The sequence below is a fragment of the Cygnus atratus genome, chromosome 15 (genome assembly GCF_013377495.2).
Source record: "Cygnus atratus isolate AKBS03 ecotype Queensland, Australia chromosome 15, CAtr_DNAZoo_HiC_assembly, whole genome shotgun sequence".
NCBI classification, from domain to species: domain Eukaryota; kingdom Metazoa; phylum Chordata; class Aves; order Anseriformes; family Anatidae; genus Cygnus; species Cygnus atratus.
The window spans coordinates 3074259-3101993 of record NC_066376.1 but is presented as its reverse complement, the minus strand read 5'-3'; the positions used below and the strand labels follow the sequence as shown (position 1 = coordinate 3101993).

Here is a 27735-nt window from a genome sequence, read left to right as displayed (position 1 = left end):
GTTGGAAGCCCTGCGTGGGGCATCCCATGGCGGTGGTGGAGCCGTGGGGGCTCAGCCCAGCCCCGCTCTGGCCGGAGCTGCTCGGGTGTCTCAGCGGCAGCAGAGGCTGCTGAACCCCCCCCCCCAGGAGCCCCCTAACTTGCCATGGGGCGGCTCAGGGGGGCTGCACGCTCTCTCCCCCCTCCCCCCTATTTTATTAGGGTCACTGGGGGGGCGGACGTGCCGTGTCCCACGAGGCAGCTGAGCGCGAATGCGAGGGTCGCACGCCCTTAATAACCCACCGCAAGACACCGGGGGGGGGGACAACCAACAACCCCCAAAACCACCCAAACGGCTTTATTTCCGTGCCAAGCCAGATTTCGCAGGGCCCCTTCCCGTCGCACGCCTCCCCCAAAACCAGAGGGGCCGCGCTCCCCAGGGACCCCGTGGCACGGCGGGGGTGACCACGCGGCATCCGCGGGGCGGTGGGCAAGGGTCCGGGGGCCCAGGCCGGGTGGGCTCGGTGGCGGAGGGCTGCCACGCGGGGTGGGGCTCCCCGGGGGGTAAGCTCGGTTGTGCGGGGTAAGGAAAAACCCCGCCTGTAGAACCAGCGCCACGCAGCCAATAAGCGCGGCGGCCGGAGTGGAGTGATCCTGCATCACGGCGCGGGGCCCGCGATTACATCATGTCGGTCCGCCGGGATCCGCCGGCGGGGCCACGTGGTGCTGCCCGAGTCGCTGGGACGCTCTCCTTCCCCGGCACGGGGCCGGGGGGAAACCGCAAGGATGAGACGGGAAACGAGCCGGACCCGCCACGGCGGGCGCTGGGCAGCCGGCCGGACGGGCTCGAGTGGCCACGTTGGGCTCGCGTGGCCGCTTCGGGCTCGTGTGGCCACTCCGGGCTCATGCGGCTGCATCGGGCTCGTGTGGCTGCATCGGGCTCGTGTGGCTGCATCGGGCTTGTATGGCCACTTTGGGCTTGTGGCCACATCGGGCTCATGGCCACATCGGGCTCGTGTGGCCACTTTGGGCTCATATGGCCACTCCGGGCTCGTGCGGCCACTTCGTGCCCGTGGCCACCTCGGGCTCGCAGGGCCACTTTGGGCTCGCAGCACCGGGGCTGCCCCCAGCACCCCGACCCCACGGCCCCTCGGGCAGCTGGCACCCGCCGCCCCCAACCACTCCTGGCCCTCGGCGCCCCTCGTGCCCCGGGGTTGCTGCGCTCCGGCAGAGCGCGGCGTTAAGCCCTAGCGCGTGCTGCCAGCAGATCCAAAGCCTCTCCCTCGCTACCTGTGCCTGCTGTGGCAGCCGCCAGCCCCCGAGGGCACGCAGCCATGCTTGTCCTCCTCCCCGGGCACCCACCTGGGCCCCTGCTGGAGGCAGAGGAAGATTTTGGGGTCTGGGGACCTCTGCCCCACGCACAAGGGGGGCAGCACACCCGTCCGGTGCCCACGCCAGGGCACGGCGCTGCAGGTTTGCACCCGGAGCTTTTTCTGTGATTTCTGCTCCATCGGGGCACTGGCGGCTGAGCACCTCCCTGAGCTGTGCGCCCACCAGGACATTTATGACACAGGCACGAGCTCAGCACCACGGTAAACAAGCCGGGGCAGAGCTGGATTTAAGGCATGCTGATCCCCAGCTACAAGGAGGGGAAAGATTTCCAAGCTGTTCCACACACCCCTTCCCCAAAACAGCTTTTAAGGCACAGAGCATTGGTTTGGATCTTTGGGCACGGGACAGAGGGCACCGTCCTGACGAACTGCTTCGTTTCTCTTCGGCTGAAGCAATGCCCCCTCTCCAGGGCTTTTCGGTGGCTCCTCTTTGCTTCCCCCTGCCCATCGCAGCCACCTTCACAAACGAGGATGTGGGGAGCAAATTCCTGGCCCGTGAGTCAGGAGAAGCAGCCCATTGCTTGGGCTGGGAACCTCGGGGCGCCGCAGCGCCCAGCAGCTCGTCACCAGCCGCTTTCTAGGTCACCAAAGGCTGGCGATCCCAAGTCACCCCCCCGAGGGCCATCGGGGCACCCCGGGCACAAGGGCTGTCACCCACCCGCGTGCCCTTCTCCGGCGAAGACACCCGAGAGACAGAGAGCGCATCGTCCGGTCACACGAGTAGTGCGTTTATTGGAGTATCTCACATGCAGGAACCAAAGTAGAGATGATTTCTGGAACAAGTTAAACGACGGCGGATTAATACAGGTGTATCTCCCGTAAGTGAACACTTGCTACGTGAATACAGCAACGTTTTAGTGTTGGGTTTCTTCGCTTTTTTTTTTTTTTTTTTTTTTTTGCGTTTTGTTTCTCTTTACACAGTCAATCTCTTAAAGTAGTTACGTCCCCCTTCTCTCCCTACCCCGTTCCCAAACAAAAAAATATCCAGTATCTTCAGTAAATAAATATTATCCACTTTTATCTGGAAAGCCTACAGCTGTAATATACAGAGAAGCTATTACACAGGTTACATTTGTAGGGCTAACGACAGCTCATAATACCATGTACAGAACGAGGAGCTCGTACTCATAAAAACACAGAGCAGGGGGAAGGTGGGCGCGCGTTTACTGTGGGCTCAGGAGGACCGGAGCTCGGCGGGGCCCCAAATCCAGCTGGCTCCCAGCAAAACGCATCCTCACCTCTCTCCCGGACAGAGCAGCGGGGACGCCGGGGCTGGGAGCCTGCTCCAGAGGCTGCATTTTGGGGTGAAGGGTGCTGGCGGACACCAGCATCGCCTCCGAGGACGTGGCTGGGGATCCCTGCCTCCTCGCCTCCGCCGGCGGGCAGGGGCCGTGGGTGCCCCAGCAGCTGAAGGGTTACCTCCAAGACGCCTACAAATCCGCTCGCTGATTGCCTGCTTCAGTATTTCCATAAAAATATCTGTCCTGAGCTGTTTTTTTTTTTTCCAGGGTAGGCTCGGCAAGCCTTGTGGTTAGCACGGAGGAGGTAAACAATGACTGGGCTGGATGAGGCTGGCCCGGGGATGGAGATAGCGCAAGCGGCGCTCCGCAGGGCTTCCCAGCAGCCACAACGAGACCTCACCACGCCTGGGATGGAAGAGACCGCTGGAAATGCTGCTGGGTCTGCTCTCCCGGCTCCTGAGAGCAGGGGAGCGCGGAGCAGAGAGGAGCAGGAGCAGGATGGGTCCTGGTCCTGCTCACGGGAGGGGGGCGAACGCCCCTGCCCCGGCCGAACCCACCGCCCGGGTCTGTTCTTCCACCACTGGAGGGAAACATCTCGCCACCGCAGCCAGCTCTGCAGTCCTCCATTTAGAAGTGGAGACGGTCAGTGGATCCCTTAAAAAAAAGCTGGAGGCGGTCAAATGAACAGAACCCTCCATAAAATCCCTCTCCAGCTTGGGAGCACAGAACCAGCCCCGACCAGGGCAGGGCTGAATTACCAGCACGTTTCTGACAGTGGTGGTGATAACGGGAAGGGGACGGGCACGGCGGGGGCTACGCGAGGGTCCCAGTAGGGACCAGTCTCCCCACTTAGGCTGTTCCCTTTCAAAGACACCAGGCCACATTTTTACGAGTTCTCCTATGAGCCTCACCTAACCACCCTAAATGTCTGTACAGCACGTTGTTAGCTACTACACCTGCCGAAGAAGCAGCTGAAACCTACACGTAACAATTAAAAAAACCCCAAAGGATGCCTTTAAATAGAAAGCATTCATTTCTTACACCTCGGCACATGAAGGGTTAACAGAAGAGGTTAAAAACACACCGGAAAGGAAATATATTGACAAAATAAATATTTTAACCTAGAATATGGTACGATTAGAACTGACAAAGGACCCCGGTAATAATTCAGTGTCGTTAGCAAGCTGTGACCCCCAGAAGCTCCGTCCCTCATCTCGCTCACACCACGGCCACGCACGGCCCCTGCCCACTTGCACAGAGGAAGCATTTAGGGTGAAAGCAAAGGAAGAATAAACCACGGGTCAGTCTTCCGACGCGAAAAGCCCCTTCCCTTTCCCCCAGTTTCCACCAGGCAGGTTACTCGCGGACCACACGAGGACGGGGAAGGTGGGGGATCCTGATACAGGATATTAGGGAGCTCGAGCGCAGCTCTCCCTTTGTTAAAGGAGGCTCGGGACAAACCCTTGGCTCCTCCACACGCTCCTTCCCTGCCATAATTCCCTCCGCTGCGTGCTGGGTGCTGTGGGAGCCAGCCTGGCCAGCCCTGGGGGCCTGCACCGGGCCCACCGAGGGTCCCCCCCAGCCCCCCGAGGGAGGCAGCCCCTGGGTGCTGTCCTATTCGAGCACAGCGCCAGCACCCCCACGAGCAGGGCCCCAGCTTTCCAGCAGGTGACACGGGGCATCGGGGGGGCTACAAGCGCCGAAGGGTCCCTTGAGCAGTGCCAGCGCGTGCCGCACATCTCCCCTCAGCCCCAGCCCTCTTCTTTCATTTGTTTTCCTCCCCGGCCACAGGGAGCAGGCAGTCACCGACAGCTCCGCGAGCTCTTTCAGAAAGGGACCGGCTTCCCTCTGCAGCAACAACTCGAGGTTGGGACAGGCTTAGCAGGAGGCAGAAGCAGGGTTCCCAGCTCCCGTCTTCGCGTAGGGCTGGGGGAAGAAGGGGCAGCAAATCCGCAGCGGTGGGACTCCAAGGGGCTCCGGTGACAGCCCCGCTGATATTCTTGCCACTCGGCATCATTCGGCAACGTTCCACGCTTGAGCAATGCGATTATCTCCCTGGGCTTGGCAGGGAAGCTGGATTAACATGCTCAGAATCACCTGATGCGGCCATTTACAGGGTCAATGTGTTTCAAGGATTTAGAAGCGAAAACACACTCCTAAAACACCCACGGAGCTTTTCTGCGTCGACAGGAATACCAACAATTCATTCTGCGCTGGCAAGGCTGCTCAGGCGATCACCAGACACTGTCTGAAATCAAATCAGCGCCACAGCAGAAGTTTCCTTGGGTTTCTGGAGCTCGGGGCCACAGCTGACGCGCTGCAGAAAGGCAGGGTCTGGCAGGAGCTGGCTGCGGGGTGTCTGGCACCCGGCACCTGAGCGTCGGGCTCACCTTGTGTTAGAGAGCGAGGGCAGCGCGGGAGAGCAGCAGGGCACGCCTGCCGCTAACTGAGGCTGTCCTGGCACCTTCCTTTAGCCACAGAGAGGAAAAAAATAGAGGGAAACCCTCTGCAGACTCACACAGCGGGGCTTGGCGATGCGGAGGGCGAGCCAGCAAGCGGGGAGAAGAGGCAGCGCGGTCCCCAAGCTATCTCCATCCTTACACCGATTTTCCTTGGCCGCTTGCAAGCCATGCAGGGGGCTACGGAGCAGCAGGGGGGGCAAGGCAGAGCCGGGGTGGGGGGCAAGGCAGGCAGGGCAGGACAGAAGGGAGGATGGCAGGGACAGCAGAGAGGGACAGCCGGCCTGGGGTGGCCTGGAAATCCTGCACCAAACAACTCTTCCCTCCAAAGCTGGAGCTGACAGCCCTCAGCCCATCAGTGCTGCAAGCCGGCCACGGGGGACAAGGCTCTATGCGTCACAAGCCACCGAGCGCGGCGTGCCTCGGAGAGTTTGTTACGAGCTGAACTACCCGTGCCCAGATAAAAGCCTCTATCGCTTTCACATCAGCTGTCTGCAGCACGGCTTCTTGGTCGAGAAGAAGCGCCGGAGCCAGCTCGGCACGCAGCAGCGTCCCGGGCAGCCCGGCCGTGCCAAGTCGGAGCAAGGCGGCTGCTTGCCTAAGACAGCCAGCGCCCCAGGGAAGGGGGCTGCGGAGCACAGCGCTGCCTGCACCGGCGTTCCTCGGGTAAGCTGCCCCTCTGCCAGGGCAGCAGATCCTCCCTGCCGCACGGCATTGGGCTCTCGCTTTGATCCTGCGGTCTCGTGCCACTGGCTTCCTACCAAGGAACACGCTTGGGGGTGCAGGGAGGGCTGGAGCCGCCGGCGAGGTGGGCGCACGGGGAGGAATCCCCCCGGGAAGAGCAGTCCCCCAGGAGCTGGGAGTGATAAAGGGGCAGGGGCTGCAAAGGACGCTCCGGAAACTATTAGGATTACATCTAGCATGGCCACAATTGTCCAACGCTGTCTCAGGCCCTAAAGGAAATGAGTTGTTCCACCTCCGGCACGGCCACGGCCAGTCCCTCCACGCATAACCATTTCCACCAGCATTCTCTCACGAGCCTCTGTAGGGTTCTCCTCTCCTCATCACAGCCAAGAAGCAGCAGGTCCGTCCCACCAGGCACGGCAGGGAAGCCAGGAACCTCGGTTCCCACCCAGCCCATGAGCAAAGCCCCATCCGTCTGCACGGATGCTATTTACAACAGCCGAGACAAACACAGAGCTCTGCAGCCACTGAAGAAGGGATCTAAGGTAAGGAAAAAATAACCTAGCTATTTTAAAAAGGCAACCACGCTAGAAAAAAAACCCTCCTGTGCGAATGCTCTCCCAAAGAGCAAAATGCTTCATGCGCTAACGTTACGGCATCCATTCAGCTCGGCGCTTTTCATTCTTGTCAACTGCCAGAGCGACTGGACAGAGCCAACAGACTGCTTTCAAATTAGAGCCAGCCCAGATAAAACACAAGGAAAAAAATACCCTGTGAGATTAAGAATATGAAGCGTCGCACAAAGTGGGGAGAAGCGACCACCATATGGTACCAGGAGATGTGTGAGTGGGAGAGTAAAGGATTTTAACTTGTGAAGCACATGTTGAAAGGGGAACAGTTGTTCCTTGCTGTCGAATCCGACACGAAAGCCAATACATTAACATTTTATCTAAAAATAAAGACACACTCCCTCTGAACATTCCAGCTCAGTCAATTACATGCTGATCGACAGAGCAGTCTACTTGGCAGGACCTGCCTACAGAAGAGGATGATCCCTACATAAATTGAAGGGCAAGGCTGCTCTCTCCCCTCTGGGCTTTTGTTTCAACACACTGTGACGTACTCATGCATTCAAAAGAGGTTTTCAGCATCAAGAGCTGGTTTTGTGCAGCCGGGATAGGAAGGAGGGGATTAAGCAAGTGCTGGAAAATCGTGGTCTGGCAGGAAGAGCGTCGGACTTAAATAGAAAGAGTCAGCTTGTGGGGATGGGTTGTTTGAGACAGAGAGGGAGGAGAAGGAGAAGCGATCTGTGAAACCGGGGGCGAAGGGCTCGCTGTTAGCCGAGTGCTGCGAGAGGACGAGGTGGCCGGACGGCAACTTTCTCCTGCAGAGCCCAGGGGTGGCAGAGCAAATCCTCACAGTGCAAAGAGGGCGTCCTCCGAGCGCTCCTGCTTTTTCCTGCTCGAAGGGTTTGTCGGCGGGGTGGGGGCTTCCAGGGGAGGGGACGGCAGATTGGGAACCATCTCGGCCGCTTTGGCTCGCTCTTCTAAAAATTTGTCAAATTCTGCAATGCAAAAAAAAAAAGAAGGAAGGCAGGTAAGAAGTGGGGCTGTGCGTTTAGCCCCCAGGACAGAGGTTGGCAGGATCCAAAATCCCAGTGCCTGGTGTCCCACCAGGCTGCGATTGCAGGAAGGGGCACGGACGTCCTCTGAGCCACCCCAGCTCAGGCAGCAGGGGGGATCAAAACCCACACCAGGCGATCAGCGGAGGCAGGAGCAGGTAAACCTCCTTCCAAAGGGCCAAGCAGCTCGGACATGCACCCTACCAGCACAAATACAGCGCGCACCCAAGGGAGATGGCAGGAAAGCGCGTACAGCAGGGAGGGCTCCTCAATAAACACCAACTTTTTGCTCTGAAACGCTCTCCTCCTGCCTTTCCGAGCACACAGAAGCATTCGCTGGCGAACAGCAGGCTGGGGGAAGCCGGCATCTCAGCAGGGATCAGAGCAGATCATTCAGTCCGGACATTAACAGGGCATGGCTCACGGCCACGGGCATCTCTGCTTACCTTCGCTGGTCACTCCTTCTTCCAGCTCATCTCCCTTCTGCAATTGGAACAAAAAGGCGTGTGAACACACAGGCAGAGCCTCACCCCCGCTGTCACCCCTCGTACCCGTTAAACGCAACCGGACGGCTTCCACCACTCACTTCCACACGCTAACTGCTGAGCAAGTAGGGGAAATAGGGGAAATCGCAGGGCCCTCGCACCAGGCCAGTGGTGAGCGACACATCGCCGAGTTCGGAGCTAAAGGAGCAGCACCAGAGATGCCTCTGAAGGTTGCTGGTGGCAGCCGGCTGCCAACCGTTCCCTGTTGGAGCTGAGCAGCAGCCCAGAGCTGCTTCCACTTCACACTGAAGGCCCGGTCCAAACCTGGGCTGCAGGAGGCAGAAAGCACCGCCACACGCCCCTTTAAAAGGCCTGCGGCGTGCTTTCAAATCAAATGTGCTTTTAGCTGGCAAAGCACACGTGCCACAAAATAGCTTAGGGTTCTTCCTGCGGGGGTTCGTTTTAGATCCCCTACAAAAACACAGAGGTTTTCTGGTGCCCACGCTGCACACAGACGAGACCAGGCCGGGCTGGAGGAAGGACAGGGCCGGGCTGGAGGAAGGACAGGGCCGGGCAGCTGTCCTGTGAGGTACAAAGGCTGGGATGCTGTGGGGCCAGCACGTTTCTACCAGCTGTGTGCACTTCAACATGGGAATTTCCAACAGTTCTTCAAGGAGGAAATTAAGCCTAAGGAGGTGGCATCCTTGTCAAGCTGTTAGGACGCTAAAAATGGGCTAAACCACCATTTAGATGCCTCAATTGCACCTGCTTTGAAACAGAAAAGTGTCTGTCCGTGCACGGGCTTTCCCACCGGGAGAGTGTGAGCACACTGACGGGCCTCACAAGAGTGTTTAATGCCTGAGAACCAAACGTCACCTAGCATCTAAAAGCTTTCTACGGTCCAGAGGTTCCCCAGGGTACCCGCAGCAGCCACTGCCTCGCAGGCACATGTAGTTTTCTCCAGCGCACCCCAAAAGGGTGAAGAAATAACTACAGATCACCTAACCTCTGGTTTGCTCTTTTTAAGCAAGGCTGTCTAGGGCAGAACAGATGTACGGAGCTCCCTCGGTACCTCTCCACAGCATTATATCTTCTGATAAATTAATTTAACCGGGCCAGAGCCCCCAGCTCTGCCCCGCAGGAGGCTGGGCAGGCAAAGCCCATACTGGAGGAGAGCTGCGGGAGCAGGGAGCTGCCTCTGCACTAAGGAGCACCAGGAGGAGGTGTTCCTGATGGGCACGGTGACCACAAAGGAACACTTTGGTTCGCTTACAGCATGTCTAAAAGAACAGTCTGAACTGCAACCCCCCACCCGGCCCCAAAGTGCTCTCGGTTAATTTGAGTCAGGTGCTTGCATCAAAAAAAAAAAAACAAAAAAAAATGAATAAATGTGTACTGGCTGTGTCACCGCCTAACCCGAGTGTGTACTGGCACAGCAAAACAAACTCCAGACAGAAAGAAAAGCTACTTATGTCTTTGGTTTGTTTGTTTAATAATTACCAGACATTAATCTTTTGGGAGAAACTGGAAGTTATAAACTTTGGAGAGACGTTGTTATAAATTTTTATTATTATTATTATTGTTGTTGTTGTTGTGATGATGAAACACATCAAGATTTCCTGCTCACGTATTTAACAAAGGCGTCTTGATTTGAAAGGAATCTAGGCCCTGATGCAACATCTCCTAAGAGCATGCCTAGAAGCAAACACGTACTTGGGTAGCTTTAAACACGTGTTTTAAGTTTGGTGAGGAACACAGGTAAACTTCAACACATGTTTAAATGCTTCCCTCTGCAGGGAGCAGAAACACGATTTCTGGAATGCCGTCGTGTGTGATGTTAGCATGGAGAAGTGAAAACAAAGTCAGTCAGAAAAAAATGTGTTGAATTGCTGAACACAGCCCTATCGCCCCCTGCTTACATACGCCCCCCCGAAAGGAAATAGGCTACGTGATTTGGAATTTTCACTGCTTCCTGTTATGAGAAACACCAGTAACTGCAACGCATCAAAAATCATCTAATTATCATGTGAAAAATGAAAATATAAAGAGTCTCACCAAGTCGGTACTGAGCCACTCCTCAATGTCATCCATGACAGAGGACTGTGCAACAGGGATCTAGGGAGTGCAGCGAGAGAACAGCAAGGCAGGCAAAAACCAAAACACATCCACAATCATGGCCACAGAGCGATGGAAAATGCCAGAAAGGAGATTAAAAAAAAAAAAAAACAAAACAAAAACAGAGATGTAACATGTGCTGGAAAAAAAAAAAGGCAACAAAATATAAATGGCATTTCAAATAAAGAAACACTTGGAAAGGAACTTATGAACAACAAGGCTAAAAAAAAACAAGAGAAAGATTATGAGGAATGACGTGACTGGATGCCAGCAAGATGGGTAAACTTCTCGACCACATATTAAAACCATCAGGACGGACTGATGATTCTAATCTTGATCGTGAAAAGCTTTTCAGGGTAGAATACTGGATATCAGTTAGGTTTTTAAATGTTAAATTTACACCTTTTTTCTTCTTTTTTTTTAATGGGTATTAGGCACAATGAGGGGTTAGCAAAAAGAGGGGCTCAAAGCCTTCTGGCACCACTCGTATGAAAGCAATTTCACTTTTTCTGAAGGTGGAGGCGGCCCAAGCCTCAGACAAACAGCGATGTTTCCCTCCGGATCCTCCTCCCACCGCACCACGGAGGGCTCGGCGAGCCTTGGCACAGCACCTTATGGAAACCTGTCCCGGCCCTGCTCCTCTCCAAAGGCAGCCCTAGGGGAAGCAGTGGGTCTGAGCCTGTGCCAGCACACGGTGGTGTCCCCAGGGTGCAGAGAGGAGGAGGACGGGGCAGCAGCTCTGCACGCAGAGCTCCCGGCTCCTGCCCCTTTGCACCGTGCAGTGCTGCACCCAGCCTGGCTGGAGCACACCCACCAGGCTCCCACCACCGATAACTCAACAAAAAGGCCCAAAGGCTGGCCTGTCCTGCTGCGATAACACCGCTAACCACGTGCTGTGTGCCGGGGGAGCCGGCACGGTGTGCTGGGCGCTGCGGCGCAGCCGTGGCACAAAGCGCTGCGGGCGGCTGGGGCAGCGAGGGGAAATGACTGAAGTTAGACGTACGGTTTCCTGATGAACTACACTGCTTCAATACAACGGAGGGCTGTGGAAGGAGTAAACAGGAAAGCACCACAACGGAGCTCGTAAGGACAACCTGACGAACACTCGAGAAGCAGTGGCAGGCGTGCAGGTTGCAGGCCAGGGCACGGCAGGCGAGCAGCGGGGCTGGCAGGCGGGAGACCCTGGCAGTGCTGGGGAGGCTACCCTAGGATGAAAAGGTGGCAGGGGCTGGCCACAGCTTTGCCTGGAGGCTTTCTGGGAAAGAAGAGCTGACGGAGGCTTTGCAGGTGGATCCAGTGGGAGCTGCAGCTTTCCCAGGGACTTGTAGGGGAGGCAGACAGACAGACACTGACTTAGAGGCAGCGATTTGTCATTTTGCCTTGCTTTCGGCTACTACGTGAAGATCCAAACCAGAAAATCTGTTCCTGCAGTTGGGTTTGGAACGGGGCAGGTTTAGGATAACTGCCCCTCTTTAATTTGTAATGGAGAGCTGAGTCGCGCACGTACGATGCTAGCACCATGTGTTGAAGCCGCTGCGAGCTGGCGCGGATGGCGAGTAACGAGAGGAGAGCTCTCTCGACATCTTCCAACGTGTTCCTTCCCAAGGACAAGTTACATCTTGTAGAACTGACTTGTTAGTTTAACAGCTTTTGGGAAACTGGCTTCAGAGATATGAAGCAATGAATTTATTCAGCCTACAGCAACCTAAAAGCTGCTGCAGAAGTTTCGCTGCTGTCTCCCTCTATTTCCTACCGCTGCCCGTGGTAAGTAATGCTTTGGGAGGTGTAGCCTGCAGAGCTGCTGGCTAGTTTGCAGCTCTGAAAGACACCTAGGTTTCTTTAGGGATATTACAAAATGTGTACGCCTTTTAATTTTTTTCTGTGAATAAAATAAGCGCAGCTGCTCTAGAAAGCACGGTGGTCCCTGTATCAGGAGGAGGAGGAATTCAAATCTCGGCTGTCCTGAAAACACACCAGATGACTGAGCAAGTAATGGATTCCCAGGAATCACAGGGCTCTTGAGTCTGCAGGAATCCTCCAAGAACAGCTCAGCAGTTTAGGTGGTTATGCTGCTGTGTTTTGTAAGATTAAAAATAAATAAATAAATGAAAAAAAATTCTACTTTCAGGCAGACCTACTTTATACAACAAACAAACAGGAACCTTAGAAGTGTGGAAACACTTCGCACGGGTCACATATAAGAAGCACAGGGAGCTGTAAGATAAACATTTGAGCATGGCAGACATTTGCTATTCAGCACTGGCCTTTTAAAGAGCTTCCCCCCATCTTCCAGGAATTTCACCACAGTTACAGAAAAGCCAAGGCTCTGTATCTATCGCTCCTTCCATGCTCAAACTTCCAATTTCCTTTCCTCAGACTCTGAGCCCCATTTTCCCCATAAATCATGGGTTAAATATATCAGGTTTAATTTGTTCAAGAACAAAGTGGGGCAGGAGGGGGGGGGCTCTCAAGAGCAACTGAAAGTTATAAAATGTTTTAACTACAACCTTGTACCATTTACGAAACTGACCACACACAGAATTTCACTTTTTGCCAGTCTGTTGTACACTTGGCAGGCCTCCCCTTTCCAGAAGTCCTAAACTGAAGAATGCGGAGGGGACTTTTGTTAAAGCTAATCCCCTAAAACACAACAGAAGCAAAGTGAAAATAAATTAGCTAGTTTACACATTCAAAAGACAACAATTTATGGGAACAAACAGCAGTGGCAGCCGCAGACTACATGGAAATGGGATAGTGTCCTGTTAATACTTTGATTATGCAAACATAGACGGTCTAGTGGAGCTCTCAGTCTTGGCAAGACAGCTCCCTAGATAGTCAGTGCTGGCTGCAAGAGCTGTTTTTATAAGAATATTGTGATTCCTTTTTTAAAAGTCTACACTCACTGTAAATGGAAATTAAGTCACAACATATTTTTGGGTGCTTTAACTAGCTTTAAATAAAAGATGGGCTCGTTGTTCAAATTCCTTTTTTTATTTAGTCTTTGGAAAATCCTACAAATGGGATCACTTCAAGAGGACTGAAAGGGAAATGGAAAAGGAGGGCCAGCAGAACAAAAGGGAGCTATCAACGCCTCAAGACCCACAGGAACCTGGGTTTCAGGCTCATACTCATGTAAGTTAGATTGTGTTGGTGTTTTCACTAGGAGCCAAAAGCCAAAGTATTGCCAATATATTTCCTCAGAAGTCATAAAATCCAATATTCTACCCTTAAAAAGACAGTTTAAGGTTATTATTATCACATTTTATTTCTATTAAAAATGATCCCACCGGAGAAAAAGAAGCAGGTATGAAATGACAATTCAGGTCTCTAGGTGAGCTCATTAATGTTCTTAAAGTGTTTAACAAGGCTCATGCTAATTGTTGCTAGACTACTGTCTTGTAGGAGCTTCGTTAATTCCACTCCTTTCCAGATGTTTAACGAAGCTGACACCCGTACGGGGTTGGTTGGCTGCTACTCCCCCCCCCAGGTTAGCAGTAGCAAAGAAAGGGCTGTTATTCCTACAGCAGCAGAACTGGAGCAGCCTACTCCAGCTCACCCTGACAGCCCTGTGATCTATTTCAAGCTGTTGTGATCTTGAAATAGCTGCCTGGCCTCGATATTAGAACGCGCTTGGCTTTACATGTAGGGATGCAATTAGCCACTTGATTACTTGTAAGTATGTTTACACACCGCACGGATGGGGAAGGCAAGAGCTCAGGTGCAGCGTGTTCCCTACGCAGCCTGTTGTGCCTGTACAACAACCTGCCGAGCTGGATCCGATAGGCATGCCCGGACGGTGAGAGTCCTCATCCACGTGGGGGGGATCACACTTCTTGCAGTGTGCCGTAAAATCGAACGGCTTGGCAGGCAGAGAAGCCCGTGTCCTCGGCAGGACAAGGGAACGTTGCCTGCTCGCCTTCAAGAAGGAGAGGGGTCCTACCACACACAGAAGAAGCGAGATCTTCAAATGATTTCAAGCAATTTGGTCTCCAAGATGACTTTTTTTCAATAATTTTATGTTTCCCAAACCATTTCCACGTCCTAAATCCTATCTTTCTCTTGAAGGTAGATTTAGCAGCATCCTACTTTGCTACTAATTAACATCAACTCAGCAAAGATTTCGTTTAATCCTTACTCACGTAGCTTTACTGCAGAGCAGAACCTCTCCTCTAGCCTGGCATGCTGCTGGTGGTGAGGATGCAAGGCTGAAATCTGTTTGTTTATCTTCTGTGCATTCTGGTTCGGTTTCATTCCTCCCTCGCCACTGTCCCAAGGTCTGTCCTGACACGGTGGTTTAAACAACAGCTGCTGCTTGCTTTTGCAACAGGTACCCAATTGCCAGGTGAGTGGGGTGGCAGATTATTCTAACAAATGGATATATTCATGCACATCTCAAGAGCAGCTCGAATTAATGAGAAGGGGAACTGGAATTACCTGCGCTAAGCGGTGGCCTTATGCTGAAGTCTGCGACCAAGAGGTGCAGCCCCCTGCACACCACCAGCACAGCCTGCCCTGCAAGAGCCCAGACCTGGCACTGCTGACACATCCTGGACTGGACAGCTTGGCTAAAATCCCTGAGACGTGCTTGAAAAAGGAACATTTTCTGAGCATAAAACTACATTAGCTTTAGTGGATATAACTGTTTTGAGTCTCCGTGGTCCTGCTATCACCTTGCCAGCAGAACTGAGCTGCAGGTTAAGCTGAAACAGAAACAACGCTGCCAAATTCAGCAGGAGGGTGCCCAAGGAGCCCTGAACGAGCCTTCCCCTACAAAGGTGTGTTCGTGAACTGGGGTGCACAGAAGTGGAGTGCAAAGAGCTCCACCCTAAGCTTAACTGGGTTTGGAAACATCAGGTCACGCCAGAGGGATGTGATAATCGCTCTGGTAGGTTTCTTCTACAAGAACAGGGGAGGAAATCCCTTCCGTGGTCTCCGTGTTGTATAGGCACAGTTTAGGGCAATGTCAGCTCACCCCTCTTTTCCCCCTCATCTCAAAAGCACAAAAAGTTACCAAAGAGTCTGCACACCAGGTTTGTACCCGGGGTGCTGGTTATTCCACCTGCTTTGCAAATGCTACAGTCGTATTAACACATCTAGGTAAGAACTACAGCCAGTTAGGAGAGAAACGGGGTTAATTATTAGTTTGGTTTTATTTTAGGTATTTCTCTCTCACATTTAGCGTACAAACAAGGCGACAAGCTTGTAAGAGCAGTGACTGGCTGGACAGCCGGACCCCCTTCCCTCCCCAAATCCGTATGCCTCCGTGAGTGGTGCAGTATCCTTTTTCCAGACCGAATAACCACAAGCCAATGAAGGAATATCGTGTTTGGTTTTTTAATAACGCAGTGGCGTGAGCGCTGTGAACAGCAGGGGTGCCGATTTCATGCTTCCCTGCTCTTGTAAACAGTGGAAAGGCAAAGAGGAGGAACTAACTCAATCAGCGGATTATTCATTATGGATGAACACCTAACAGTGGCACCGTGCATCTCTGGCTGCAACAGAGCCGCCGAACAGCAAGAGCCTCGGTGAGGCAGCCAACAGCATCGGGGCAAAGCGAGCTGCTCGCTGCACGGCTCTTCCACTCTCGTGTTACGAGCTGCGGGTCTCCGACAGGCACAGAAATAAACTCTGCCTTCCAAGGAGAGGTACCTGCATCTGGGCTCACCTACATGTGGTAGCAGGTACACAACTGCTCTTGGCTGCTTGCACAGGCCAGCAGATATGGCTGTATATATAGACACACGTGTGCCCAGGCACTGTGCATGCTTCAGGCACGCAGACTTCTCACAAATGCACAAAATGGCCCTCAGAAATGATCTGGAATAGCCCTAAATCTAGAAGAAAAAACGCCAAGCGTTTCACAGAGCTGGTGCACTCTGATACTGCACGCTCTGAATTTCCCCAGCCTGAAATTCTCCGGGATGTTTCTCTTTTCAAGCATCGGTGGCTTTGTCTGGGACATTTGTGGCCCTCCCTGGCGTGAGGGATTCCTGTTCCAGAGGCATCCGGACGCCCGGCCCCATGCACTGGGCTGCAAGCACATCGCAGCCCAGAGGGAATTCTGCACCGCACGTTTCTGAACTCAGCTGCAGTCAGGACTGTCTCAGTAGGACTTCCTGGAGTTTGTTCAGTTAGGTCACATTACTGGTACTATTCTCAAACACTTAAAATGATGGATTATGTAGTACAAAAATACAAAATTGGTCTTGGAACTTGGCTTTAAGGCAGAGCAGAGGCTATTTTTTTACCTACCTCTGATTTCTGCACTTAAAGCACGCTTTCCAACTTCTCTCTCCAAGCGTGTTGAAAAAGGACAACTTCAAACAAGGTCAGATGTGCACATATTTGGAGATAGATCTCCAGAAGCTTGATTTTATCAGAACACTGGCATCTTTAGACACAGGAATTAAACCCTTGAAGCCAGAAATGCTGTTGTACCTTTTGGAGTCTGAATCCTAATGCCTGCGTAATTCCCTGACTGGGGTGGAAGATGTTAATTTGGGTCATAGTTCTCCCATTCTCTTCTTCTCGTACAGAAGTACCCCTGCATTATTCAGTTCAATTAAACGTGATCCTACAAACTACATAAGTTTATTCCAGACCACAAAGTCAGGCACTACCAGAAGAGGCTGCTTAAAGGCACCTAGAAAGCGTCCTCTTAATGAACAAGCTGCATGAGACTTGTGTTTATCCCTCGAAAAGTGGATACTGCATAAATAAATCAAGACAGTACAAGGAACCGATTTGATCCCCAGGCCTCATCCGAAGGTGGTGTGTGATGCTACAAATGATTAGGTTGGTCACAGGCCTTTGTCCTGTACAAACCAGGAATTGGTGCAAATCTTTCCCTTTGCCCCAGGTGACAATGTAGGTGGGAAACAAACTCCTTGTACTGTCTGATTTCAAGTGGTTCAGTAGGGCAGGACGAGAGGTGAATGAAGGATGGTTATTCTAGGTAAAGGGACTGGGGTGGGCAGGAGGAATCGCTTCGCTGGTGAAGTCCTCACCATTCCTTGTGTAATTAGCCACTTGTCTATGGGCTCCATGTCTGAGTTCCCACCTTTACCTCTCCTCTGTGTTGAGAACAGAAAGGTCCATAAAGAGAGCAACCACAGCAACACCCGTGATAAAGTAATATAACAGCAGCGAGTTGAGAGCTTCGCGCACACACCCGCACACACACACACACACACACACACCGTGATAGCTTCTGGCAGCAGCTGCATCCCCCTCTGCAGCCTGCAGAAGCATCCTGGCAGTCGTTCAGGCTGCCCACCTCTAAGTGCAGCCGAGGTTAAAAGGACTGCTGATGCCTCCGGTTCCCTCTGCGCAGGTTGCAGGCTGCGTGGCACAGCGCTGCAGAGGCTCTCAGGATGGCTTCTTGTCCTCCAGCACTTTGTCCCCGAGCCGGGGCCCCGGCGCAGAGCCACCTCCGAAGCTCTGGAGGGACTCGCTCGGGACTGGCACCGCGTGGTGGTTCCAGCTCTCTGGTCCTGCCCGAATGGGGCTGGCTGAGCAGAGCCACGTGCGAGTTTGTGTCCCCGCGCTCAGATACCCGTACTGCGTGGGATGCCTCTCCTATCCCCGTTACAACAGATAACGGAGAATCAGCTGCAATTTCTTATGTCTCATTTCAGTACTTGTGCTAAGAGGAAAAAAAATGGGGGAAAAATCACTCCAACTTTATCCACTCTCTGCGTAACACTGGAGAATTGTTTCTTGGACACCTCTCCTCCCAGTTGCGATCGCGCAACAACTCTGTGGCAACAAAAGCAATTCCCAACATGGAAAAGCAATATTAAGAAAACAGCATATTTTTAGCTTGTCTTGTTTCCAGCTGCTAAATCATATTAAAAGACAGCTAATGCCACGTGACCAGCCGTCTCTCCACAGACCTTTCTGAGAATGACTACATTAGAAATGTCGGATGTGCTGAAATTTAGCACTGGACAACTGTGCTGGAAGAAGACGTGTGTGAAGAATGTGTTGCAAAGCTTTTGGCTCCTCCCTAGAGCTGTTCTTAAATTAGCTCTCTGCCCAAATTAACGCGTGTCTTTCATTTACTGAGCGCTGCCAGTTTTTTCCTACACATGCCAGGGCTGGTAACTTCAGGGAAGTTTAATTTTTTATTTCCTTTAAGAAGAGACACCCACAAGCCTCACAACACTAGACAAAAAGCCATGTTTACCAACTACCCAAAGATAGCGTTTCATAACAAGCTATTCTGATTACCTGATCCAGTCATCAGGACCTTTGAAAAGAGGCTGAAAGTCCCTACAACATCTCAGAGCCCAAAGTTCCCCAACCCATAAAGCGCTTGTCCCCAAAAAACTTTGACCCATCAGATTAGTTCAGATTCAGCCCTTTGAACCGACAGCACTTGGGGCAGAGCAGCAGCTACGCTGGTGCGGACGGCACATCACAGCGGTGCCTCACGCTGAGCTGTCTGAGAACGAGTGCTAATCAACACGGGGGTGACCCCAAGCCACCAGGGGAATACGGCCCCCTCGACCGGTAGCTAAGTGCAGGCCCCTTGCTTTTGGCTAGCCAGGAACAAGGAGCAGAATCTCAGATCCTTCCCCAGGTCCTCCCAGTAGCACAGCTCAGTGACACCGGAGGCTTGGACGGCAGCATCGGCTCCAGGGACTCCTCTCTCACTCCCCGGTGTACCTCCGCCCCTGCCTCCCCATGCTTCCCCCTTTACCCATACCATGCTGGCATGAATTTTTGCGGGACCATGCCTGAAACTGGCCACAGGTTATAAATTACCCTTTTTGGAGGAGAGGGCAGGAACAAGCAGACGGATTTGTTGGGGGGGGGGGGGCGCTCCGTAAGAAATCACTGCTGAAGCCCTGCTGCCACTGAGCTGTGGCCAAGGCAGGCAGGCAGCTGTGATCTGACCCCAGCTGGCTCCAAGCACAAATTCTCCCTGGCTCAGAGCACAAGCTGCCAGGCATGCCAGCTGCCCAGAGCACTCCCATCTCAACTTATGAAAGAACCAGGGTGGGATCAGCCAAGGCATGGGGAGGCATTTCTCCGCGGAGGGTGCAGGAGGCGTGTGCAGGCTGCACTGCCTCTCCCACGCTACACTGGCTCTCCCGTGCTCCCTAGTGGTCAGCACAGACCAGGATTGGCCTAGGGAAAGGCTCTGCACTTGCTCTGTCATCTAAGAACTTGCGCACAGCTGCGTACAAAAGCGCAGGACAGTTCTAAAAAAGCAGGGTGGTTGAAAGGGCTTGAGGGATGATCTGAAAGCTCTTTTCACGTCTGCCTTCGTAGGGGCATGCACACAGGGGCCAAGCTCACCCTCCAGGACAAGTTTCTGGTATCATCCAGTGTGAGGTGGCAGCGTGTGGGTCTCTTCTGCCCACACGAGGCAGCAGGAGCCTGCCCTGGGACATAACAGCCTGCATGCAAGGACAGCTCTGGCAAGGCACATGAAGCATTAAATCTACACGATTTCTCTTCCTGTAACTCGCGTGTGCATCCATGCACTTCCAGCAAAGGCCAGCAGATTAAGACTGCACCAACTTTCATAAGAAAAAGCAAAGCAAACAGTTGCACGCCAGTGTTGACACGACGTTCCCTACTTATTCTTTTCAGCAACAACTCCAGTTAAAGAAATGGACCCCCCAGGCAAGCTGCATGAACACAGGACAATTTACCCACTCTCATTTTGAAGCCTTTTAGGCTGGCGTACTAAGTAGCAGCTCTTTAGAAATCATTACTGAGCAAGTACTTGCTCATAGATATCAATTTCAAAATAGCCGGTACCAGCATGTCACCGGAATACAGAATGAGACGTCTCAGTCAAAGCAGCTGTCTACAGCCTGGATTCCACGCACAGCCTCAGATAACGAACCGCAGAGCAACGACCTACCACTCCTGTGTTCTGTTTTCGAACATCCAGGGCGGACGCCAGTCCTTTGACAGCCTGTGGATCCTCATATGTCACGCTGAAACAAAGGAACAAACCACAGAACTAGAAGGAAGTCCAGCAGTCACCCATGCAGAATGTACACGCTACTCTGATTTGCTTCCCCTGAAATCAGAAAGCACGCTCTTTTTCTTAACAAGACTTGAAGCGTACTAAGTGCATTCCAAAAGAGCAGTGTGCTCTGTATAAAGAGTGGCTATCGGTTCCAGCGAGCTTGTTGAATTAAAAAGAGCAAGACTGGCATTATGAAAGGTAGGCAAATAGGTTATGAGGCACCATAAGCACATCCAACAGCTAGCAGGGGACTATGAAAGGAGGCCTGATTACAGACTGTGTTTTGCAGAGCTTTCAAGACGACATTTGGAAGCCTGACCTTGATGCATGGAGGGGAGGAGGCAGAGAGAAACCTGAAGACAGGTGAAACCTAACAAGAACTAAAGCGAAGCATACGAAGAAGTGCACTGAGTTGGTTAATCATCGTCTATTTGCAGAGGTTGGATTTTTAGAAAGCTCCTTAAATTGCTGCATCAAAAGGAAACGTACTAGTCAGCCGACAGAGGCAACCATATCATTTCTCTGAGCGCAGGGGGTGAACCAGGAGTTGAAGCAGATGCCAGCACCTGCCCATAAATCTGCCCCTGGGAGGAACCGCGTGTCTGAGCAGGAAGAGCACTTTCCCCTCCTGTGTGCTGGCTTCTCCCAGGCTCTGAGCTGAGCACCCAGAGGCTCTCACCTACGCATCGTGGCATGTCACACTCGCATCTTTACTGCCTCGCTGTTGCTCACGGAGTACAACCCAGGGAAGATACAGCAATCCTCCCCTGTGAAATCGTGTGCTCCTTGTTCTATTAGCTCACAGAAGTAGATGGAGGTGCAGTGTGGGAAGGCTAGTTTCGCGCTTCATTTAGCGCAAGAGACAGAGGGAACTCCATTAAATCTCTCTGCAATGCATCTCCTTTCTGACTACACATTAGGGTTCTCAGCCTGAAATCTCCAGTGGTAACGTATGTCTCTACAGTAGAGCACATCTTCTCAACACTGACACTGCAGCTGAGGCACTACAAACAGCTATACTCATGACTGCAAATGAAAGACCCCAGTAAGCTTGCCAGCTGAAGTTTTCCAGAGCTGTTAAGGTCTGAGCTAAACTATTTAACAACATTTCTTGGTTTGAGACAAGATATTAATGATGTTCTGACTGCTGGTAGCCACTACGTCCTCTTGAATTTGAAACCAGGAGGAGGCAAGAAATAACATATGAAAGAAAAACACCTGAGTGTCTTTTAATGAATCTCACTTGACAAGGATCAAAGGATTTCTTAATAGGTGCACAGATTTGTTTTATATTAAAATAATTGGACCTGTTAAATACCCATGAAATTGCCAAATTTGCAGCTCTAGAGATGCAAGCCCTTCACATATAAACAAATTAAAGATAGTACAGCAGCCGGGCAAGCTACACTGCCTTGACATCCTGAGAGAGTCTCACTGCTGGGCCAAAGGGAGAGTTTAACTGGATGTTAACTCTGCCCACGATGACTGCAATTCAGTCACCAAAGTATATCCACGACCTTCAACGAAGGACCCTTATGCTCCTCTATCTCAAGTACTGGCTGGGTGGATGGGGTGACAAGCTTTTTTGAGAGGAAGCATCTGCAGAAGTAAAAGCAAGTTCATTTCCAAGTTTCCAGTGAGCTCACTAAGATGGTCAAGTAACATTAATCAGCCAGTCTGCTCTGCCCAGAAGCAAGAACGTTCCCATTTTCTAGTACTCATAAAGACCAGCGGGATAAGGCCTGCATTAAAAGCACAGAAACATACATCAAAACTACTTTTTCAGTCTGGAGTGAAGCAAAGAAGTTTCAGATTTATGACCTTAGAAAACAGCAAGGCCGTGACTCAAACAGTAAAGACAAACTCCAACATACTTCTTTCGCTGCTCAGCCAAGGAACTGCCTCTTGTCTGTGCAAACATGTCGAAGTCGTCACGAGGGTTACTGTGTTGTAGGGAGCCGAGCGTGCCACTGACGCTGTTTGTACCCAAGTCTGCAAAAGAAGCAAACCAATGAAACAGCAAACCACGTGCAAGCACCACTGCTGTGACTGTGTAGGTTACAGAGGAAGTTACTAGCAATACGGCTATAAACATCATCTGGTTAGCAGTTGTAGCGTTGGGCACAACTGTCCAGAAGAGGCTGGAGGCTGCCAATCACACATTTCTGAAAGGACAGTTGTAGAGATTGTTTTATTCCTCCTGGAAGCACCACACCATAGCTATTCCTGATCAAGAAGCCAGTATCTGGAAATGGGTGTGCATTTGCTGCCAATCTCACCCCCAGGTATTCCTTATTCAGTAGTATGGTCCAAAATTTTGGGCACGGATACTAGTCTTCTCCGTAATGCTGTCTCTCAGCTACTGACTGTGAAACCAACAGTTTCACATCAGGAGATCTGATACTGGTGTGGTAGAGCAGAGGCTCCCTGATCCACAAGTGAAAGAGGAAAATGGCTCCTTGAAAACCCAACAGCCCACTGTGCGAAGGGCTTGCACTATGTGTTCAGGTTGGTGACAGGGACCTCAGCAGTTGCTCAGACCTGCTCCCACACTCACACACCTGGATTTCCTAGCAGCCCCAGCATGCTGTTCAAGACCCACAGGCTGGTCAGGCTTGAACAGGTCCATGCATTACAGCCCCGTGTTCATAGACACTGTTTAGATCAGGTACTCACCAAGCCCTGCAAGCTGTGAAGAAAGTGAAGACTGGGGTGTTGAGTTTCCGACCATTGGGCTTACTACAGCTGGAGAGCCAGGACCCAAATCTATTAAGTTATCTTCTGTCACCTCGTTCAGTACCTGTTGGGACACAAAAGCACAGTAAGTTACACATGCCGGAGATTTATTCCTGCAGTACAACATTTAACCCCCCCAAAACAATGGTTGCTTCCTAAAAAGACCTTTCTTGTGTACTTCCAAATGGACTCCTCTCTTGGGTACTAGGATGATGAGTGCAGAACAGGAAGGGTCGGACAGTAAAGAACTGTTTGACTGCTCAGGGCAGCAGGGAATCTACATCTCTTCAGATTTATCTAAAGTGTCTGTGTTCTCCACCTCTTTTAGCACCAGACCACTGTGAATGTCAAAAGTCTGCACAGACTCAGAAGCAATCAAAAAAAGTCAACAGATGAAAAAAAATCCATCAAGGCTTGTAAACACAAAGACGTTTTAGAGCAGCGTCTTCCCGAGCTAAAAGCGTCACCTGAAGTTTGCCACATTCTTATGCTCTGTTCTTTGTTCCCACTATTAACCACCACCACAGGCAGGACCCAGGGCTGGATGGACTTTTTATCTGATCTGGTATGGCTAGTACGGTGTAGCTACTGCTACAATAAATGGAGCTAGGTACTTACTCCATTGCTGGCATTTTGCGTTGAACGTCCTGATCGGTAACGTTCAAATCTGTTAAAAAAAAATAAATAAAAATCGTCATGGACTATTACAGTCACCAACAAACAGTGAAAAATGCAAGTTTATAACGAAGTCGTGAAATGCTTGTGACTAAACTTAGCTTTCATTGGTTCAAAAGAGAACTTTAAAAGCTTTAACTCCAAGCTAGGACAAAGGGAGGATAGTTACAGAAGTTGCATCCTTGCTAGCGTGATATTAAGTTGACTGATCTGACCTTGCAGCACACGCATGCCTGAAAAACACTGTAGGATTTGTCTTTGTTTTTTTCTTTTTTCATTAAGTGCTTCTTGATAGACTATTCTGTTAGCCAAGGGACAGGAGCAACTGCAGTAAGATTGATGCTCCCAGCTAAACAAGTTGAGCACCGCAGTGAGTCTTACTCCCACTTAACAGCTCCCTCTTGCTGCAATACATGTAAATTAGAAGCCATATGCATGCCAGCACGGCCCTATCCAGGCAGCATGTGTCAAGAGAAGCAATACTTAGTAAATAATTTCTTAAACCATTCTGGGTCAGCGCAAAGATGATCAGAGTCTATGTTCAAATAGGCTGGTATTTTCCAGGAAGTAATGATGATGGATAAAAAACCTCACACTTGTTAGGGGAAGAAGTCTGGCTAGTCAAGATCTGGTTTCTTCTCTGCTCCTTCCCCATCCAGCCGTACAGCTGGGACCCCAAACAAACCCAGCCTTCAAGAGCTCAAAAAAGCAGGGGGAACTACCTACTCCCAAGGCCCATCTGAGCCCAGTCTGTCCTTCCTTACCAGGAGAAGCATCATGATTTCTCTGAAGCCAGAATTTTTTTTCCTCATTCAAAGGTAATTTCACATGTAAATTTGGTAAAAATAATAATAATTAAAAAAAAATCTTAGAATTCTTTGGGTTTTCTCCCAGATGAACAAAATGCAGTGGAGAATCTCAAGCAAACTGAAATATTTTCTTAAAGTAACAGAGGAAAATGCGGACTTAAAAGGCAGCAAAAACAAATCCAGGCCCAAATCTCAATTTTAGGAAACTGTGGGCGTCTAGCTTTACTGGAAATCCAGCTCCCTGAACTGGAAACCTACGACACCTCCCACCTCCTATTTCTCACCAGAAGGCTTATGAACCACACGTTCCTTTACATCCAAAGCTCCAGAGCGACGGCCAGAGCTCCTGCCTCCATCACTGCCAGAGCTTGGTACCCACACCAGAAATCAATGTGATGGATGCGGAGCTTTTGGAACAACAGAGGAGGAACTGGGATTTATTGAAAGGCTCAGACCAGTGCAGCTGCTGTACCGCGAAGGGCTTGCTAACACTGCTCAGCTCACCTTTCAGTCTACAACGATAACAAACACTCTGGCTACAGGCAGCAAAGCTGCAGATGGAGGAAGGTGGAAAAAATATTTAGGGTGACCAAACTAAGCCTCAGAGACAGTTACACTCTGCCCCTCGCAGAATTATGCTCGTACATGAAACACACACCATCGCACATAAAAAGCCAGCATTTGTTTCAAAGTTTGCCCCGATCTCCTCTGAAGGGCTAAATCAAAGACAGAATTGAGGCCACAGAGCCTTCTTTCCAGCCTCTGCCGTGACAGCACAGATTCACAGATCTGGAGTCTAATTTATTTTTAAAGGCTTGAGAAACAAAGCCCTGTGCTAAGAACAAGGAACAAAGGGTACTCTTTAGTGCCTCACTCCCCAGGCCTGTCATTACGGGGAAGATTAAACTTTCCCAAGACTGCTGCATCACGTGTCACCTCCTGCAGCAGATGTGGCTGACAGCGCCTTTGTCTGACATGCTGAAAGTCCTCTGACCCAAGTCCCGCCCCTGGGGATGATGCCTGCAGATCAGCTCTTCAAAAACCTCGGCTCTGCGCAAGCCAGGCTTTTTCAAGATTTTCAGCGTTATTTAAAAACAAAAGCCTTACCCGCATGGAGGCTGTGCCCGCATCAGGCAGCTCCCCCTGCACCGGGACTGAAAGTAGGAAGCTCAGAGATCAGAAGGCAGAGAGAGCTCACAGGAGTCCCCTGAGCCAGGAAGCAGCACAAGCATTTGTGCAGAGCCTAAGCTAGCAAGTGGAACCAGCAGCCGGGGTTGTGCTATTTTCAGTCCCAAGGCTCCTACATTCGTGCAGCACCACCCAGCAGGGACTTACGGACTCGAGCCTCCGCTAGTTCAAAGAGTTTTGCACAAAGTTGCCCTGCATTTTACAGACATGCCCTGCAAAAATTCAATTGCAAGTACAAAAAAAAAAATCATAGGATTTAAAGCAACAATTGAAACAGGAATGTTACCATAAAAGACAACAGTAGGATTTTGTAAATGCTTTCTGTGGTTTGGCTCTCTGCATTTTGTTATGCTGGACCATTGGCCCAGCTGGCCATCTCCATCAACTGACCTCTTTAACAGCTGAATGAAATCCCAGAACAAATGTAAACAGTTGACAGAAAAGGTGCCTCACCTTTCGTATCTGAGGAAGACGTTATTTAAATCATCATTCACATGCAGCAGCTCCTCTGTGACTTCTTCATTGGCCACTCGTGAGATAAGCTCCACAATTCTCTGCTGCATAGCTCTACAGGTTCGGTTCAGTTCCTAGGAGGAATGCATTGTGCACACACATTCTGATAAGCAGCCAGCAGTAAGTAGATTTAGTTGAGGTCTGTTCACAGCCAAACATATCCCCCAGCTGAGAAACACTAAGACAAGTCTATCTTTGCATGATTAAATGTCACCCAAAAGCACATCTAATCAAACATGCCCTTCAAGAGATGATGGCATAAAACCTTGAGAGCCTATTTACAATTCAACATCCTGATTCTTCTTTAACTCTGAGCACTTCAGAAAATAAATAACTGTACTTTAGTGATCTGTTTTAAGAATAAAACACGGTAATACAACAGCTTTCCAGAAGAGAGTTTCCAATGAAAACTCCATCTGCTCTTTTTGACGGCATCATCCTCAAAAACTAAATGATGCACACGGTGGAGCAAGCGGGGAAAAAAAGTTCATCAGGGCTAGCACAGGTAGCTAAACGTGTGCTACACAGCAGGAAGAGAAGGGCTGGGGACGCAGAACTTGCCACATACTGAGAAGGTGAGGGTGAACACACAACAAGGACCAGGAGCATGAAAAGATGAGCACCTCCTTCAGAACTGAACCGTACCCAGAAACACTCCCATCAACTGAGTGAGTCCACAGGCAAGGGATGGCAAAAAGGCAGTGGGAAATTTCAGAAGAACATTTTAAAGAATATAGAGTAAGGGGATTTATTTTAGAAGTCTCTCATGCCAAGAAACCTGGGCTTGAGTTTGCCTGAAGGAGTTCTCCTGCTTCCAGGACATCTCTTTGATCACCAATTACTTAGCAGAATTTTTTACCCCTGTTGGTCTGAAAGGCCTCGAGACCAAAGGTCAAAACTGACTGGTATGTCGAGGAGGAACTACAAGAAGAAACGTGACATATGGCATGGCGCCACTGACTAGACCCACGGTTTTACTTCAATAAGCACTGACATTTCAACTAAAGCATGTCCCTTCGTCATTTCCCGCCCCCCCAGCTCCACTTCAGAGCAAAAATTCAGCACTAAACAAGGATGACTTGTTGGTACACAACCTTCGGGATGAAAGCAAAAATGTGTTTGTTTTCCTTGCTTGGTCTGACATCCTAAGCTCTGGATAAATTTCACCTAGTGCAATCCAGCTGCCTTAACAGCTTGAAGAATGTGTTCTCCAATGTCAGTTTTGATCCCATCACTTCAGAAGCAGATTGTGACATTTCAGAGGTTTGTTTGCTGCCTTTCCGAGAGGGCTGACAGTACCTATCTATTCTGCTCAGAGCTGGCTCTCTAGCAAGCTGTTTACATTTGATTGTTGGAGAAAATGTCAGGAACTATTTAAGGAGGATGGCTATATAAACCTCAAAGCCAGGAGCCCTTGCATACAGCACCAGGCTCACAGCTTTCAAAAGACTAACCATCCTTTGTCATCAAAAACGGGTTCTCACCAGCTCTGTGATTCAGATTTAGGATGCATCAGTCGAAGGGAACCGGTTGGAATAAAGAATCGCTGCTGTCGCTCCATTTTATGATCAAGTTCTTTAACCTTAGAGCTATGCCGTAAGGTTATGCTGTCAAGATGTTAGTAGTTATTTCTGAATGTAAGCAAACTGTTCTACACTGTTTTGGTCTGTCACGGTTTCCTGGAAGCTTCTTTTGCTTTGAGCAGTCCAACCCAAACGGGCAGTAACTGAAAGGCTCTTTATTGCAAAGCCTCTCATCAGATGCCATCATGGCTCTGAGACAAACACACAATACCGCTGCATGGGAGAGACCAGCTTTTGGATCGATTTCAAGCTCTGATGTATCACAG

The 27735-nt window shown here is 50.8% G+C and overlaps 1 protein-coding gene across 4 annotated transcripts in view; it reads right to left on the bottom strand.

Annotated features, from left to right (window-relative positions):
* Positions 1-2076: 2076 nt before the first annotated feature.
* TOM1L2 (target of myb1 like 2 membrane trafficking protein) overlaps positions 2077-27735 on the bottom strand; it is a 54474-nt gene continuing 28815 nt past the window's right edge. For 2 of the 4 annotated variants that reach the window (XM_035563352.2, XM_035563356.2), the window contains exons 8-15: positions 25827-25960; positions 23320-23368; positions 22642-22765; positions 21840-21957; positions 19855-19930; positions 9915-9974; positions 7821-7857; positions 2077-7317 (exon numbers count right to left, since the gene is read on the bottom strand). In XM_035563352.2, coding sequence (XP_035419245.1) covers positions 7169-7317; positions 7821-7857; positions 9915-9974; positions 19855-19930; positions 21840-21957; positions 22642-22765; positions 23320-23368; positions 25827-25960 — 747 coding nt within the window. In that variant the 3' untranslated portion in view covers positions 2077-7168. The remainder of the gene's footprint in view (positions 7318-7820; positions 7858-9914; positions 9975-19854; positions 19931-21839; positions 21958-22641; positions 22766-23319; positions 23369-25826; positions 25961-27735) is intronic. The other 2 variants (XM_035563355.2, XM_050713838.1) reach the window with 1 other exon arrangement.